This window comes from Perognathus longimembris, chromosome 25 (assembly GCF_023159225.1).
Source record: "Perognathus longimembris pacificus isolate PPM17 chromosome 25, ASM2315922v1, whole genome shotgun sequence".
Lineage (NCBI taxonomy): Eukaryota > Metazoa > Chordata > Mammalia > Rodentia > Heteromyidae > Perognathus > Perognathus longimembris.
In genome coordinates this window covers 13,535,690-13,553,823 of record NC_063185.1, presented here as the reverse complement: position 1 = coordinate 13,553,823, position 18,134 = coordinate 13,535,690, and the positions used below count along the sequence as shown (strand labels likewise).

At 39.1% G+C, this 18,134-nt stretch overlaps 1 protein-coding gene across 2 annotated transcripts in view; it reads left to right on the top strand.

The window, feature by feature from the left end:
* Nucleotides 1-18,134, top strand: part of Fnip1 (folliculin interacting protein 1) — a 58,517-nt gene that overhangs the window by 34,889 nt on the left and 5,494 nt on the right. For both annotated transcript variants that reach the window (XM_048334016.1, XM_048334015.1), the window contains 7 exons: nucleotides 1,224-1,425; nucleotides 4,291-4,376; nucleotides 6,107-6,253; nucleotides 8,109-8,278; nucleotides 10,315-11,728; nucleotides 12,683-12,851; nucleotides 15,618-15,815. In XM_048334016.1, coding sequence (XP_048189973.1) covers nucleotides 1,224-1,425; nucleotides 4,291-4,376; nucleotides 6,107-6,253; nucleotides 8,109-8,278; nucleotides 10,315-11,728; nucleotides 12,683-12,851; nucleotides 15,618-15,815 — 2,386 coding nt within the window. The remainder of the gene's footprint in view (nucleotides 1-1,223; nucleotides 1,426-4,290; nucleotides 4,377-6,106; nucleotides 6,254-8,108; nucleotides 8,279-10,314; nucleotides 11,729-12,682; nucleotides 12,852-15,617; nucleotides 15,816-18,134) is intronic.

Genomic DNA, 18,134 nt, shown 5'->3' with positions numbered 1-18,134 from the left:
GCCTTTCTTTCTATTGATAACATCCTTTGATATACAAAAAATTTATGTATAACAATGTAGCTAATTTTTTCTTTCTTGTTGGTCCTGGGCTCTAACCATGGGCCTGGGCCCTATCTGAGTTTTTTCGCTCAAGGCTAGTGTTTTATCTCTTTGAGCCACAGCACTACTTCTGGTTTTCTTGTGGTTAATTGGAGATAAGAGTCTTACTGACTTTCTTGCCTGGGGTAGCTTCAAACCTGTGTCATTTTCTATTCAAGAAACCAATGGTAGGAAGTGACACTGTCTCTCCAAGTGGCGGAGCACTAGCCTTGAGCAAGAAGAGCTCAAGGACAGAGCCCAGGCCCAGAGTCCAAGACCCATGATCTACAAAAATAATTTTTAAAAAGGAAACCATTGCTAAATTGATTGTCATGAAGCTTTCTCCTTTGTTTTCTTCTAAAGAGTTTTATGTTTAGATCTTCCTTTTCATGTTTCCTTATTTATTCCCTCCCTTTAGTCTTACATTTTCATCTTACTTTGGAAATCAGAAGACAGTAGATCTTGGGCTGGGAATATGGCCTAGTGGCAAGAGTGCTTGCCTCTTATACATGAAGCCCTGGGTTCGATTCCCCAGCACCACATATATAGAAAATGGCCAGAAGTGGTGCTTTGGCTCAAGTGGCAGAGTGCTAGCCTTGAGCAAAAAGAAGCCAGGAACAGCGCTCAGGCCCTGAGTCCAAAGCCCAGGACTGGCAAAAAAAAAAAAAAGACAGTAGATCTTAGGACAGTGAATAGATTATGCCAGTCTTTTTTTTTTTTGGCTAGTCCTGGGGCTTGGACTCAGGGCCTGAGCACTGTCCCTGGCTTCTTTTTGCTCAAGGCTAGCACTCTGCCACTTGAGCCACAGTGCCACTTCTGGCCATTTTCTGTATATGTGGTGCTGGGGAATTGAACCCAGGGCCTCATGTATACGAGGCAAGCACTCTTGCCACTAGGCCATATCCCCAGCCCACTATGCCAGTCTTATCTAAACTTTTAAGTATTCTCAATATGACTTTCTAGTAAGCTTTATTATAAAAAATATGAGCAAGAATGAATGGCTAGTACAATTTCTTAGAGTTATGCAACTAATATTAAAATTAATATTTATTTGGTTAAAAAGACAATTTTTAGCTTACCTGTATTTAGTTAACAAGAAGATTGAATTGTAAATTTTTTAAACCAAAAATACATTTATTTTTAAGGTCTATAGAAGAAAGCTTTAATCTGTCAGATGAAAGCTGTGGCCCTAACCCAGGAATTGTGAGGAAAAAGAAGATTGCAATTGGGGTAATCTTTTCATTATCCAAAGATGAAGATGAAAACAACAAATTCAATGAATTCTTTTTTTCACATTTTCCTCTCTTTGAAAGCCACATGAACAAACTAAAGAGTGCAATAGAACAGGTAAGTGTTAGTTATATCTTATAAAAGACAAATTTCTATTTTTTCCTTTGTTACTTTTCTGATTAGACATTATTTTTATTGATTTAGAAGAAAAATTAATAGGTGCCTTTCAAAATGGTCTTGGAAATGCAAATAGACTCAATCTTTACAAAGGATCTTACAGTCTGATAAAAGATTTAAGGCCATTTACTCATTTATTCATTCATGAACTAAAATGTTGAGAACTTTGTAATATAGCAGGACTATTGTAGCAACTGAAGAGAAGTTGTAAAGAAAGCGAAATTCCTGACCTTATAGAATAGTACATAGATGGGTATGCATTGTTTTAGATGAAAAGAAAATGTAAAGAAAAATGAAAGCTATGTTAAGTATTTTGAAAAAAAAAAAGATTACTTATATTTACAGTGTCATCAAGAGACCACCAATAAAATGATAAAGCATGTTGGGAGGATCAGCTAGAGGAATTGTAGAGAAAAATGTTTGAGACAAAGGAAAAGGCCCAGTGACAGGAATAAGTCTGCTTAAGAAACGTGAAGGTGGACAAAATGGCTAGGCCGAACTGAGACTAAGTTATATTGAGTTTTGTGGTATATCATTTAAAGAGTGTTGGCATTTTTAAAATTTTAATTTCATTGTCAAGGTGATATACAGAGGAGTTACAGTTACATACGTAAGGTATTGAGTACATTTCTTGTCATACTTGTTACCTCTCCCTCATTTTTCTCCCACCTTCCCTCTCTTCCTTCAATGTTGACATTTATTCTTTTCTTGGCCAGTCCTGGGCTTGAACTCAGGGCCTGGGGTCTGGCCCAGAGCTTCTTTGGCTCAAGGCTAGCACTCTCCCTCTTGAGCCACAGTGCCTCTTCCTGCTTTTTCTGTTTATTTGGTACTGAGAAATCGAACTCAGGGCTTCATGCATGCTAGGCAAGCACTCTACCACTAAGCCACATTCCCAGCCCACATTTATTCTTAAGAAGAATGAGAACCCTATGGAATGGGAAATCCCACTATTTATAAGGATTACGGCAACTTGTGCTGGTAGAGGATAGACTTCTAGGAGAAAAGTTGGATGTCGTAGTAGTTGGAAGACTACTGCAGCATTATGGGTTAGAGGCAGTGAATACTGCAACTCGTTTTTGTGATAGAACTGCTATATATTTTATCAGTAGAGCAAATAGCCTTAGCTGATAGATGAAAAGTGGGATGTGAGAGAAAGAATGGCTGAGATTGACATTAGTAAGAGTAGTGTCAATACTAAACTGAGATGGAAATGGTTTGACAGAAAGATCAATGGGGTTTATTTTGAAATGGCTCCTGGATATCTGCTTGTTTTTATGACCCTAGAATTTAAAGGAGAGGTGATATTTAAAGGCATGAAACAGAATGAGATAGCAAAGAGAGGAAAAGAAATCCTTGGAGTTAGTTGTCAAGCTTCACGAGATGAGAGAGAACCAGCAAAAGGAGATGGAAAAAGGATTGGCCATTTAATTAGGAGGAAACACAACATGAGGGTTTTCTTAGGGGAGCCATGGAAAGTGTTTCAAGGAGAGAGCTGAGAGGCTGATGGTTCACACCTGTAATCCTGCCTACCGAGGGGATCTGAGGATCATGGCTTGAAGCCAAACCAGTCAGACAAATCCAAGAGACTTTCCTCCAGTTAATCTACAAAAAAAGCTGGAAGTGGAAGTGTTGTAGAGTAGATAGAATGCTCAAGTTTTAAAAGTGCTAGCCTTGGGGGCTGGGGATATGGCCTAGTGGCAAGAGTGCCTGCCTCATATACATGAGGCCCTGGGTTTGATTCCCCAGCACCACATATACAGAAAATGGCCAGAAGTGGCGCTGTAGCTCAAGTGGCAGAGTGCAAGCCTTGAGCAAAAAGAAGCCAGGGACAGTGCTCAGGCCCTGAGTCCAAGGCCCAGGACTGACCAAAAAAAAAAAAAAAAAAAAAAAGTGCTAGCCTTGAGTGAAAAGGCAAACGAGCACAAGCCTCAGTACCAATTCAGGCCCCTGAACTCAAGCCCCAATACCAACACAGAAAACTAGATACCTGTGTAACTCGTCATTAATTAATGATCATCTGCCTCTAGAGAAGACATTAAACCTGTCAAAAAGCAAATTAACTTATTACCAAGACTTTTGTATTAAACAAATGAGTAAAGACCATGTTTGTTTTTTTAAATTAGATGGTGGGTAATAATTACTTTAGTTGGCTGCTGTCCTATTTTGTATACTATTGTCCAAGTCATCACTCTTAAATAGTCCTAGGATTGAAACATTTTGTGTTACTTAGAGAAATAAGCTCTGTTTAAAACTTGCTAGGCACGATAAACTTTTTAAAGTGTTTATATGTGGAATGCTTTAATCATCTGTAATTTAACATATACATTATTCTTACCATTGTTTGGATAGTTGTTCAGATTTAGTATGTTGTTTTTTAATTAGTGTTGAAAGATAAAACTTTTTAAAATCAGTGAATGGGATTTAATTTAAAATGTTCTATAGGAGTTATGTGCTCTATCACCAAGCTACATTTCTGGCCCATTATTTGCTTAATTTATTTAGGAGCAAGGGTAGGATGGGATGAGCAGTATTGCATTTTCCCTGGCCTGGCCTTGGACTAAGATTCTCTTACCTGTTCCTCCCAAGTAACTGGAATTATAGGTTTGTACTAACATACCCAGTAGGAGATTTAGCGTTTGAAAAGTTGGAATTTTTTTAAAAAGTCACCGTAAATATGTATATCAAAGTTCTTTATTTTGTTCTGGATAATATTGTTGTAGCATTATATAAATATGTGACTTTTTCTTCTTTTCCATGTTTTGACCATAATTTTTAAGAATTAACTATGTAATAATTATTTCTAAGGCCATGAAAATGAGCCGGAGATCTGCTGATGCTAGTCAGAGGAGTTTGGCATATAATCGGATAGTTGATGCCCTAAATGAATTCAGGTACTTATTTCCCACTTTCCTATAATGCATAGTTGTTTTATGGTATACTTACTCTAATAAAATTGAGTTCTTCAAATTTCTCTCTCCCTCCTCTCTTCTTGTTTTATTGAGACAGTCTTTCTCTTTTTATGTAGCCCAGCCTGAATTTGCTATCCTTTTGCTTCAGCTTTCCAAGTGCTTGGATTACAGTTCTTTTAAATGTTTTTGTCCCATGAACTTTACATGAGAGTAATTTTCTTTCTCCCACTTCCCCCTCTCATCCCTGCACACAGTTGCTTAGTTCATCTACATAGTATGTATGGAATATCATAACTGCATTTCTTTTTTTTTTTTTTTTTTGCCAGTCCTGGGCCTTACTCAGGGCCTGAGCACTATCGCTGGCTTCTTTTTGCTCAAGACTAGCACTCTGCCACTTGAGCCACAGCACCACTTCTGGCTGTTTTCTATATATGTAGTGCTGGGGAATTGAACCCAGGGCTTCATGTATATGAGGCAAGCACTCTTGCCACTAGGCCATATTCCCAGTTCGTTTTGTTTTGTTTTTGCATTGGTCCTGGGTCTTGAACTCAGCCTGGGCACTATCCCTGAGCTTCTTTTGCTCAAGGTTAGAACAACACCACTTCAGCCACAGCTCTACTTCCAGCTTTTTGGTTATTTACTAGAGCTAAGATTCTCATAGAGGGCTGGGAATGTGGCTTAGTGGCAGAGGGTTTGCCTACCATGCATGAGGCCCTGGGTTTGATTTCTCAGTCCTACATAAATAGGAAAGGCCAGAAGTGGCACTGTGGCTCAAGTGGGAGAGTGCTAATCTTGAGCAAAAAATAGAAGCTCAGGGACAGTGCCCAGGCCTTGAGTTCATGCCCCAGGACTGGCCAAAAAACAAAAACAAAACAGAGAGACAGAGAGAGAGAGAGAGAGAGAGAGAGAGAGAGAGAGAGACAGACTCATAGACATTCTTGCCTGGGCTAGCTTTGATCTGGGATCCTTAGATCTCAGCCTCCTATTTTATTTTTTGTCAGTCCTGGGGCTTGAACTCAAGGCCTGGGCACTGTCTCTGAGCTCTGTTTGCTGAAGGCTAGCAGTGTGCCACTTTGATCCACATTGTCACTTCTGATTTTCTGGGGATTCATTGGAGATAAGAGTCTCACAGACTTTTCTTGCCTGGACTGGCTTTGAACTACGATTCTCAAATATAGTGCCCTGATCCCTTAAAACTTTACTAAAGAGCATGAAATGATGCAGATAAACGGTTGTTTATAGTGAGTCAGGATTAAGCTGATACCCTTTTAGAATAATTCCCTTTTGTGTTTGTTTTCTATGTGTCATAGATGCAGATATGTAAATATATATATATATATATATATGCTACTGGAAAGGGTTTTAGAAATTAACTAGTCCTGTCCTTTAATTCTACAAGTAGAAAAAACTGGTATGTTTAAAGTATGGAAATAATTCACTCTAAGTCATACTCAGTCACTAAGGAGCATAGCTATCATGGGAAACAGCCTATTTTAAATTAATATACAACACAGTAACATTCAAATGACAAAGAAAGTATGAAACATTTTTCATGCTACTATGGTGATGAGAAAGGAGGAAAGACTTCATTCATTTCATTGATTTATTTTTAAAGGACTTTAATCTAGGTGTGAGGCTCAAACCAGCAGTAGTACCCTGTAAGATGATGCAATTTGAGGAACTATAAATTTCATAGTGTTTCTTCTTTTTAGAACAACAATTTGTAATCTTTACACAATGCCACGAATTGGAGAGCCTGTCTGGCTTACTATGATGTCGGGCACTCCAGGGAAGAACCAACTTTGCCATCGTTTCATGAAGGAGTTCACCTTCCTAATGGAAAATGCTTCTAAAAATCAGTAAGGCTTTTGTTTTTTATTCATTTATTTACATATGTGTTTCATATAATTTATTGTAGATACCTGGATATCTAGATTGGGAGTAAACAATAGAAACACTGTATAAATATGTAAAAGAAAAATAATGATCTGTTATCTTTGTGGATATTTTTATTAGTAATCAAAACTATTCTAAAAATACTTACATGATAAAAAGAGTATAGACAAGTGGCATAGAATGAAAAACACCTAAAAATTCCTCTGTTAAAATTCTTGACCTTTTGCAGAATTTTCTGAGGCTTTCTCATTTGGGGGGAAGTTATATCCATTTATAAGAATTACATTTCAAGCCAGGTGCTGGTGGCTCCTGCCTATAATCCTTATGACTATTCAGGAGGCTGAGCTCTGAGAATTTCAGTTGGAAGCCAACTGGAACAGGCAAGTTCATGTGACTCTTATGTCAATTAACCATCAAAAAAAGCTGGAAATGGAGCTGTGGCTCAGGTAGTAGAGCCCTAGCCTTAAGCACAAAAGCTCAAGGACAATACCCAGGCTTTGTGTTCAAGCCCCAGGATTGGCACAAAAAAAGTTTCATTTCTTAGAAAAGAGGTTTAAAAAATGCGTAAGGACGTGCTAGGATTCCAGTGACAGCTTCTTACTGTGTGTGATGGTACTGGCTATTATTCCTTTGGCTTTTTTGGTCAAGGATGACACTCTACCACAGCTCCACGTCTGGCTTTCTTTGTTTTTCAGATTGAGGATAAAGAGTTTCGAAGACTTTCCTGCCCAGGCTAAGGCTAGTTTACAACTTCGATCCTCAGATCTTAGTCTCCTGAGTAGCTGGGATTACTGAGGATTACTTGTGTGAGCTACCTAGCTCATGATACATTTTTTTTTTGTTGTTGTTGTTGCCAGTTCTGGGGCTTGAATTCAGGGTTGGGTGCTGCCCTTGGACTTTTTATTCAAAGCTAGCACTCTGCCACTTCAGCTGTCACAGCTCCACTTCAGGCTTTTGGGTAATTAATTAATTGGAGATAAGAGTCTCATGGACTTTCCTGCCTGGGATGACTTCAAACCATGATCCTCAGATCTCAGCCTCCTGAGTTGCTAGGATTACAGGCGTGACTCACAGAGCCCTGCCAGTGATAGATTTTTTAATGTGATACTTTATCATGTGGTTTTCTTCTGTTCACTAAGTCTTTAGAATTCAGATAATTTATTCAAATGTGTTTGTTCTTTTTTTTAAATGGTAAACAAAGTTTACTTTAGAGTTCTCTTTATTTATTTATTTTTCCAGTCCTGGGGCTTGGGACTCACGGCCTGAGCACTGGCCCTGGCTTTTTTTTGCTCAAGGCTAGCATCCAAGGTCTTGAGCCACAGCGCCATGTCTGGCCTTTTCTGTACATGTGGTGCTGAGGAATTGAACCCAGGGCTTTATGCATGCTAGACAAGCACTCTACTGCTAAGTCATATTCCCCGCCCTAGAGTTCTCTATTGTTCCCATTCAGTAATTTGGAAATTGCTAACCTATATTTAGAAATGAAGGACCTGCTAGCTCATTCATTAATGAATTGGGCAAAATAAACACTGAAAAGAATCTATAGTTTATCAGAGTGAGATGACATTATGTTTTATAATTGTGATCTGAAATAGTCCTTTACTAATGTTCTGTCTTGAAGATTTTAATTTCTCCAGGAAAAGAATTATTAGTTCTCTTTTTAATTCTGGTAGCCTGCCTCTCCTTTTCTCTCTCCTTTCCTTTTATATGCCATTTGGCACATGAAAACATGTGCTCTCTTTGTTTACTCTGCCAAACATTTTACCTCAGGTTATATGAAGATAGACTGGAATCTGAGTGGGTGCATTTTGTTTTCAGATTCTTGCCAGCTCTCATCACTGCGGTTTTGACCAATCATCTTGCCTGGGTTCCAACAGTCATGCCAAATGGACAGCCACCTATAAAAATATTTTTAGAGAAACATTCCTCTCAGAGTGTGGACATGTTGGCAAAAAGTCATCCGTATAACCCACTTTGGGCACAACTGGGTATGTAGTCTGAAAACTCTCATGCTGTATATTATACTTAAGACTTTCATAACTGTGAAGAATTTTTTTTAGAAAAAAAAGAAAAATATAACTCAGCCTTTTATATCTTTCATTCTACACCATCTCTCTTGTAACTGTCCTTTCCTGTTTGCTAAACTGACCTGTTGTCTTATGCCTGGTATCAAATAGAGAACTTAATAGCTAGAGAATTTGTAGGTAGAACAGGAATTGTAGTCTAATAGCTGATGTACTAAAACCCTTTGGGTTTTCAGAATATTTTGTATTAGAGTTACTTACTTGGCCCAAAAAAGACTTAACCAATGAAGCACCCGTGTTACCTACAGTAAATCTAGTTTAGGAACAAGACGAGCTATATATAATGATGTATGCCTACAATTCCAGCATTTGGGAGGTGGAGGCAGGTGGATTAAGAATCCCAGGGTGAGTTTGGGGCTGGAGGCTCAGGACTGTAATCCCAGGTACTCAGAAGGCTAAGACCTGAAGGATCAAGACTTAAAGCCAGCTTTTGCAGAGAATTCCATGAGACTCTGTCTACAAAAAATAGCCAGCAAAATTCTTGACTAGAGGTATGGCTCAAATGGTAGAACATCAGCCATGAGTAAGCAAGCCAAGCAAGGATGCTAGACCCTGAGTTCCAAGCCCTGGTACCAGCACAAAAATAAAAAATAATTCCAGAGTAGCCTGAGCTTCATGGTAAATTCAGAGCCAGCCTGAGCTATGTAGCGAGATGTTACGTGAAATGGAGAGGAGAGAAAGATGGGGTAGGAATGGGATCATGGAAAGGGAAATTGAGAGAGCACGGGAATGCACTTATTGATGTTTCTGTTCTGTTCATTTATTTAGTCAATCATGGGGCTTGAACTCAGTGCCTGGGCGCTGTCCCTGAGCTCTTTTTGTTCAAGGCTAGTGCTCAACCACTTTTAGCCACAGCTCCACTTCCAGTTTTCTGGTAGTTAAGTGGAGATAAGAGTCTCATAGACTTTGTAGCCGGGCTGGCTTTGAACCATGATCTTCAAATTTCAACCTCCATGTAGCTAGGTTATAGACATGTGCCATCAGTGCCTTTCTGTTGTCCACTTTTGTTTGATAATCTTTAAAACATTTTTTCTTGGCATTACTAAGGCTTGAACTGTTGTCCTTGTATTTGCTGAACAGGTGCTGTTTCCTCTGAGCTACACTTTTGTATCCCTGTTCTTTTGCTATTACCTGGGCATAGTTCACCCACCTATTTAGGCTTCCCAATAGCTAGAACAACAAGCTTATGTCAGCAGGTCCAGCTCTTTGTTAAGAATGGATCTCACAAATTATTCTATGGCTAGGCTGGCATAAATTCAAATAATTTGTGTGGGTTTTTTTTTTTCATTTGTTTTGGTTATGGTATGAGCGTTTCAACTCAGGATCTTTCAACTCAAGTCCGTCAAGACTTTTTGTCTTAGGCTATTTTTCAGGTATGTTTTGTGAGCTAGCCTTAGACCATGATCCTTATACAATTTCATCCATACAGCTGGTTACATACAGGGTGGATCACACCCAGTCCTCTGTGTGTGCCCTAGTACCGGGACTTGTATTCTTCCTTAGCTTTTTTACCCAAGGTTGAGGACTCTACCACTTGACTCATACTTTCACTGGCTATTTGCTGATTAATTGGAGATAAGAGTTTGTAGGATTTGTCTTCCTTGTCTGGTTTTAAACCAGAATCCTCAGATCTCAGCTCCTGAGTAGCTAGGATTACAGGCAAGAGCCACCAGTGCCTGGCATCAGTAGTGTTCTTAATTGGGATATTTTAAATCTATTTTGAAATCATTTTTGAGTACATAGGGCTCTAAACAAAGACTATTGGCAGCTTAAAGATGAATAAACCTTCCATCATTCTTCCTAGTTAACTGTATTCATCCTAGCCTATTTTAAAGAATTTGAAGTAAAGCCTGAGCTACCTCTTAGAGTTGAGGCATACGTTTCTCATAATTCTCATTTAGACAATATATTCATTAACTCATTTTTTTTCTCTGTTTCAGGAGACTTATATGGCGCTATTGGCTCTCCTGTTCGTTTAGCAAGGACTGTGGTAGTTGGCAAACGACAAGACATGGTGCAGAGGTTGCTTTATTTCCTAACTTATTTCATAAGATGCTCTGAGCTTCAAGAAACTCATCTTTTAGAAAATGGGGAAGATGAAGCCATCGTTATGCCAGGCACAGTGATCACTACCACTTTAGAAAAGGGGGAAATTGAAGAATCTGAGTATGTTCTTATCACAATGCATAGAAACAAAAGCAGTCTGCTTTTGAAAGAATCAGAAGAGATAAGAACTCCAAATTGTAGCTGTAAATATTGCAGTCATCCACTCCTTGGGCAAAATACAGAGAATGTGTCCCAACAAGAGAGAGAAGATGTTCAAGAGAATTCTAAGGAACTGCTAGGAATTTCAGATGAATGCCGAGTGACTTCTGAGTGCCAAGAAGAAAATGCTGTTGATGTTAAACAGTATAAAGATAAATTAAGAACTTGCCTGGACACCAAGTTAGAGACAGTTGTTTGCACAGGATCTGCTCCTGTAGACAAATGTGTATTATCAGAGTCAGGCTTGGAGACCACAGATGAAACATGGCCGAATAAAGAACTGCTGGATTCGGGTAATCACACAGGCAAGCCCATGAGAACCACGGGAATCGTTGTAGAGAAGAAGCCTCCAGATAAGACTGTGCCTGCTACATTTTCTTGTGAGACAACCCAGACAAAGGTTACTTTCCTGATTGGAGATTCGATGTCACCTGATTCAGACACTGAACTCAGGAGTCAGGCCGTGGTGGATCAGATCGTCAGGCATCATAGCAAACCATTGAAGGAAGATAGGGAGGCAACTGATAACCACCAAGAAACTAAACAGCCAACCAAGGACCAATCCGAAGTGTCTGATATACAGAACCTGGTTTCTGAACAGCCCTGTGAACTTCCCTGTTGGAGTCACTCAGATCCAGAAAGCATGAGCTTATTTGATGAATATTTTAATGATGATTCAATTGAAACCAGGACTATTGATGATGTTCCCGTTAAAACAAGTACAGGCAGCAAAGAACATTGCTGTATGTTAGCATTTTCTAAAAGATTGTGTATAAAAAACAGCAAACAGAGTAATGAATTTTGTAAATGTGCAGAAAGAGTTCCCCAAGATCCATGTAAAACCTGCTTTCCTCAGCAGGACCAAAGAAATACACTCTCCATCCTTGTCCCCCATGGGGATAAAGAGAGTTCCGAGAAAAAAAATGCTGGAGGAACTGAATGGGACATTCCAAGAAATGAGAGCTCAGATAGTGCCCTTGGGGATAGTGAAAGTGAAGATGCTAGTCACGAGGCCACAAGACAGGTCAGCAGTTACTACGGAGGGGAGCAAGAGGACTGGACAGAAGAGGATGAGATACCTTTTCCTGGGTATGTATATTAGGCCTTACCTAATATAGCTGGTCTCTGAATCAGAATATAGATAGATGGATAGATTGCCCTATGTTCCTTTTTATTATGCTCTTACTAATATAGGAAAAGTTATAGCTGAGCCCCATAAGCACTTTAGTAAGGTTTTGTGAAGAGACAGTGGATCTAGGCATTATATAGAGAATCGCTTGCTTTGAAGTGAATTTTGCCCTCAGAATGGACCTATGGAGCCAGGCACCAGTGGCACACACCTGTAATCCTAGCTACTTAGGAGGCTGAGATCTGAGGATCAAGGTTTGAAGCCAGACCAGGCAGGGAAGTCGGTGAGACTTTTGTATAATCAATCACAGAGAAAGCTTGAAAGTAGTACTGTGGCTCAAGTGGTAGAGTGCTAGCCTTGAGCAAAAAGAAGCTCAGGGACAGTGCTTAGGCCCAGAGTTCATGCCCCAAAACTGGTCAAAAATAAAATAAAAAATAAAAACAAAAGGACCTATGGAGATTCTGACAAGAACAGAAAATCCTGAGGTGTGAAATGGTTGTTGGAACTAAATTTGGCCCCAAATAAGAGGAAAACATGTGCTCCAGAGCAAGTATACAAGGAGAAAATGAATGCTTGAGAAATGTTGTATACCCAGGCTGTTTTTAGTTTGGATGATGGCTGTGTTCGGAATGTGTGACAGTAAACACAAGAGTCAGCTCTCCTGCTCTGGTATGAACAAGTCATGCTCACTTTGTTCTAAAGTTGTTCACCAGACCTTCTCCAGATAAGAAGAGTATTTTTTGGTCTGTTTTAGAGTTTGAGGTAGTGTTAAGGATGATTTTCTTTGGAGTATGTTTTGTAGAATAGAATAGTACTGGAAATGTGGATGAGTAGAATTAACCTTCTCTCCCTCTCCCCCACTGGTAAAGTATGTGACTAATTAAATTAGTGTTCCTTGGGAATCGTTCCTCCAGGTCAAAGTTGATTGAAGTGAGTGCTGTTCAGCCCAACATTGCCAACTTTGGCAGGTCCTTGCTGGGTGGTTATTGTTCATCTTACGTGCCTGACTTTGTTCTTCAAGGAATAGGGAGTGATGAGAGGCTCCGTCAATGTCTTGGGGCAGATTTGTCTCACGCTGTGCAAGTAAGTGTCCTTCATTGCTTCTAAGTGTATTTAACTCCAAACCTCTGTTATCCAGTAAAACTCCAAATTTTTACTTTTAGTCACATGTGACTATAATGTAATTATTGTTCTCCGAATCCACTCATTTCTGTTTTTTTTTTGGGGGGGGGCAGATGTGGGGCTTGAACTCAGGGCCTGAGCACTGTCCCTGGCTTCCTTTTGCTCAAGGCTAGCACTCTACCACTTGAGCCACAGCTCCACTTCTGGCTCTTTGTTGTTGTTGTTGTTACAGTGGGTACTGATATTAATTTTATAATTTTTCCCACCATTACACCAATTTTTACTTTATACAAATTGGAATGTAGCTCAAACTTTTTAATATTGAGATTTTTCCTATTAAGTAACAACTTTGTAAACTGGTTCTTGTTTGACTAGGCTGAGGAATGGAACCCAGGGCTTCGTGCATGCTGGGCAAGCACTCTACCACTACACCACATTCCCAGCTCCTCCACTCATTTCTGTATATCACCTGCATCTTTATGTTAATTATAGTGAAAGTGAGGATAGAGTTCCACAAATCTATCAAGTGGAAATTGAAATACAAAGATTACTTTCTATATCCATCTATATACATTTATGAGATAAAATTGGAACATTTTTAAATGAGATGATTTTCTTGATTTACTCTTCACATTATCTATTGCTTAGATATACAAGTATACTTTCTTTCTATAGATTGGTATGACCTTATTGAGCTCTTAATTAGTTGTATTAGATTTTACAAAGTGAGTTTATTTGACAATAAAAGGCAATTCATAAAGCAGAAGGAAAGAATTAGCAGACTCCCTAAGCAAGGTGAGGAGCTCCCTGTCACCCCATGAGGGAAATCTCTGTATTGACTTTTTTAAAAAATAAAATTCCTTCCCCCCTCTCCCCCAGGCTTGAGTACTGACCCTGAGCTTTTGCTCAAGGGTAGCACTCTACCTCTGTTCCACAGCTCTGTTTTCAGCTTTTTGCTAGTCTTGTGAACTTTGCTGCCTGTACTGGTTTCATACTGTAATCCTCAGATTTCAGCTTCCTGAGTAGCTAGGGTTATGGGCGTGAGCCACAGGCTCCCATCTGAGAATTCTTTTATGGTCTTCCACACACAGGCTCAAGTCACCAGCGAACAGTTTTGCATTTTCCTTTGTAATCTGGATGTCTTTCTTTTCCTGACTACTTGCTAGAGCCTTCAGTTTGTTGTCATATGGAAAGAGTGACAGTAGATGTCTTTGTCTTGTTATTGGCCCCAAGAGAAACATTGTCTTTTTTTTTTAATTAAGTATATTATATGTAGAGTTTTTGTAGACACACCTGTCAGACAGAGGAAGTTCCTTTCTATTTATAATCTTTGGAAGGAATTCAGTTTTGTTTTTACTTGCTCTTTAAATCATGAGTTGTGAAATTTCATAACTTCTTTGTGTCTATTGAGATGGTTATGTTGATTTATTTTTAGAAGATAAAGCAATCCTGTATTCATAGAGAAAAATCATACATGGTCATGGCAAATAATCCTTTTGTATATGTTGCTATATTTGATTTACAGTATTTTTATATTTTTATTACAAAAGTGATGTACAGAGGGATTGCAGTCACTTAAGACTTAATATTTTGTTATAGATTTGGCAGTCTATATTCATGAAGGCTATTTTTGTGTGGACTTTTTTGTGATACTTTTATGTACCTTTGATATCAGAGTGATTAAACTATCCCCATAGAAAGAGGCACAAAGTATTTTTTCCTCTTTTCTGGGATTATTTCTAGCAAATTGTTGCTATAGAATTCACCAGTGAAACCATCTGAGCCTGGAATTTTTTTTTTTTTTTTTTTTTTTTTGCCAGTCCTGGGCCTTGGACTCAGGGCCTGAGCACTGTCCCTGGCTTCTTTTTGCTCAAGGCTAGCACTCTGCCACTTGAGCCACAGCGCCACTTCTGGCCGTTTTCTATATATGTGATGCTTGGGAATCGAACCCAGGGCTTCATGTATACAAGGCAAGCACTCTTGCCACTAGGCTATATTCCCAGCCCCTGAGCCTGGAATTTTTTTTAATGAGGATATGTGAGGCCTGGGATATAGCTCTTATTCTATTCTCTTCTATCAAAGATTTTTTTTTGCCGTAATTGTTAGTACTTAATATTTTTGTCTGCTTTTGTTTAGCATATTTTCATTACTTCATTCCATTTTCTTCCTGTTTTCATTCTGTTTCCTTCCTTTCCTTTCCTATCTTTTTCGCTTCTTTCCTTTCCTTTCTGTGCTATTCCTGGGCACTGTCTCTAAGCTTTTTTGTTCAAGGCTAGTGCTTTACCACCTGAGTCACAGCTCCACTTACCACTTTGTTTTGGTAGTTTAGTGGAGATAAGAGTCTTTGCTTGGGCTGGCTTTGAACCACAATTGTCAGATCTCAGCCCCCTGAGCACCTAGGATTACAGGTATGAGCCACTGACACCAGCATTTTAAAAATTATTTTTAATATTTTCTTTTTTTAAAAAATTGGTTGTGGGATTTGAACTCAGGGCCTGAGTACTTGTCCCTGATTTTTTTTGTACCACTTTGAACCATAGCTCCACTTCTGGTTTTTAGGTGGTTAATTGGAGATAAGAGTTTCACTGACTTTCCTGCTCAGGGTGGTTTCAAACCATGATCCTCATATCTCAGCCTCTTGATTAGCTAGGACCTAGTAGCCACTAGCACCCAGCTGTTTTTATTTTTAAAAACTTGCTTAACATCGTCGAATTTCCTTCTTTTCAGCATCCAGTATTGGATGAACCAATAGCAGAAGCTGTCTGTATTATAGCTGATATGGATAAATGGACTGTTCAAGTGGCCAGCAGCCAGAGACGAGTGACAGATAATAAATTGGGAAAGGAAGTATTGGTTTCCAGTCTTGTTTCCAATCTGCTTCATTCCACTCTTCAACTTTATAAGCACAACTTGTCTCCAAATTTTGTAAGTATGTGCAAGGCTTGAACTCTTAGTATGTCTCTTAAAAAGTGCTCCTAGCATCATCATTTTCTAAATTAAAGTGTTAGAAGTTACATGTTCATCCTGCCCCGATCCCAACCTCTTTTGTGACTTTATTTGGAGCTGGGAATTTTGGAAGGTAATTAAGATTAGATTGTGTCTTAGGGTTGATCATCGTGATGAGCCACTGGCCCCTGGCTAATTTTTATTTTTAAGTAGTTGTACAAAGGAGTTAAAATTCCTCAAGTTTGATGTCTCTTGATGGCCTTGTACCTTGTAGGTTTGTGTGATGTGACCTTGTGATGTTTGCATAATGATGAAATAACCAAAGGACATACTCAGAACATATCCCTTTTAAGTGATTCACAATTGTATATAAAGAACTCCTACTCCTTTTTGTTCTTAAGAAACAAAATAGGGGCTGGGAATGTGGCCTAGTATAGAGTGCTTGCCTAGCATGCATGAAGCCTTGGGTTCAATTCCCCAGTACCACATATATGGAAAACGGCCAGAAGTGGCGCTGTGGCTCAAGTGATAGAGTGCTAACCTTGGGCAAAAAGAATCCAGGGACAGTGCTCAGGCCCTGAGTTCAAGCCCCAGGACTGACAGGAAGAGAGAGGAGAGAGAGTGCTGGCGGTTGAATCTGGCATGAGTCCTCCTCCCCCTGAGCAATATTACTGTATTTTGAAAGTAGTTAGGCTGTGCATTTCCCTTTGTGTAAAATTTTTATTGTGCCCCCCCACCCCCTATATAAATGAGAATTCATTCAATTAAAAAAAAAAGAAAGCATACATAATTGAATTTCAAAATAGGCAAAAGACTTAAACATTTGGCCAAAGAAAATCTATAATAAATAGCCGATGAGCAAATGAAAAGATATTCAAGCTAATGAGCCATTGGGGAAATGCAAATAAAGCCATAATGAGATTACACTCGACAGTCCTTATGATGCATGGCTACAAGAATGGCGGAGAGGGCAGCTGTAATTGAAAACAAAACAAAAACAGTGTATCTGCTGGGATATGGAGAAATGAGAATCCTTGCACATTGGTGATGGGCATGTGAGATGGTGCATATGATTTGGGAAGCAGACTGACAGTTGGTCCACATGTTTAATATAGTGTAGATTATTACCATGTGGCATAGCAACTTACTTTTACTTTTCTACTCACAACATTAAAAGCAGAGTCTGGACAGGTAACTATATCTTAGTGTTCAGAGCATATTATTCACAATAGCCAAAAGTTAGGATGAATATATTTTATTAGATAATAAATTAGCAAATATGGCTTAGTATATGCAGTACATTACTTCAGACATAAAAGGGAATGAAATACATGCTACAAGATGGTTGAAATATTAAGCTAATTGAAACAAGCCAAATGTAAAAACCTCATTTATGTGAGATACCTATCAAATTAATAGAAATAGAAAATAAAGTAGTCTTTATTAGGAGGTAGGAGGAGAAATGGAACATGGAGCTCTTTAAAGGGTCTAAAGTTTCCAGTTAGAGCTGGGTGCTAGTGGCTCTTGCCTGTAATCCTAGATACTCAGGAGCCTGAGATCTGAGAATCGTAGTTCAAAGCCAGCCCCAGGCAGGAAAGTCTGTGAGACTCTTATCTCCAATTAATAACCACCAGAACACTGGGAGTGGTGCTGTGGCTCAAAATGGTAGAGCACTAGCCTTGAGCAAAAGAGCTCAGGGACAGTGCCCAGGCCCTGAGTTCAAACCCCACAACCGACACCGCCCCCCTAAAAACATAATAAAATTTCCAGTTGGGATGCAGAAACCTTTGGAAGTGTTGGGGTATTAGTAGTTGTACAACATGGTGAATGTTCTTAATGCCACTGAGTTGCTTAAAATTTTTTAATGGCCAGGTACAGTGACTCACACCTATAATTCCAACTACTTGGGTGGCAGAGATCTGGAAGATTGTATTTCAAGGCCACCCTGGGCAAAAACTAGGCTCCCATTTCACCTAATAAGTTGGTGTGATGGTACCTGCCCGATCTAGCTACATAGGAGGTCATGGGTCAGAGGGTTGTGTGTGAGGCTGACTTTCCACTTTGAGCAAAAAAGCACTGGCACTACTTGGAAAATAACAAAAGCAACAGATGGGTTCAGGCATGGCTCAAATAGTAAAGGTACAAAGCCCTGGGTTTAAAAAAAAAAAAGTATTGTATTTCATAATTTATACATTCTGTAGTCAACATTTTTTCTTAAGCCATTCTCAGCTCACTCAAGCATTATGAAGAAAGCATAGATCATAAAACAGCCAAGAATCTATTCATTTGTATTTTTCC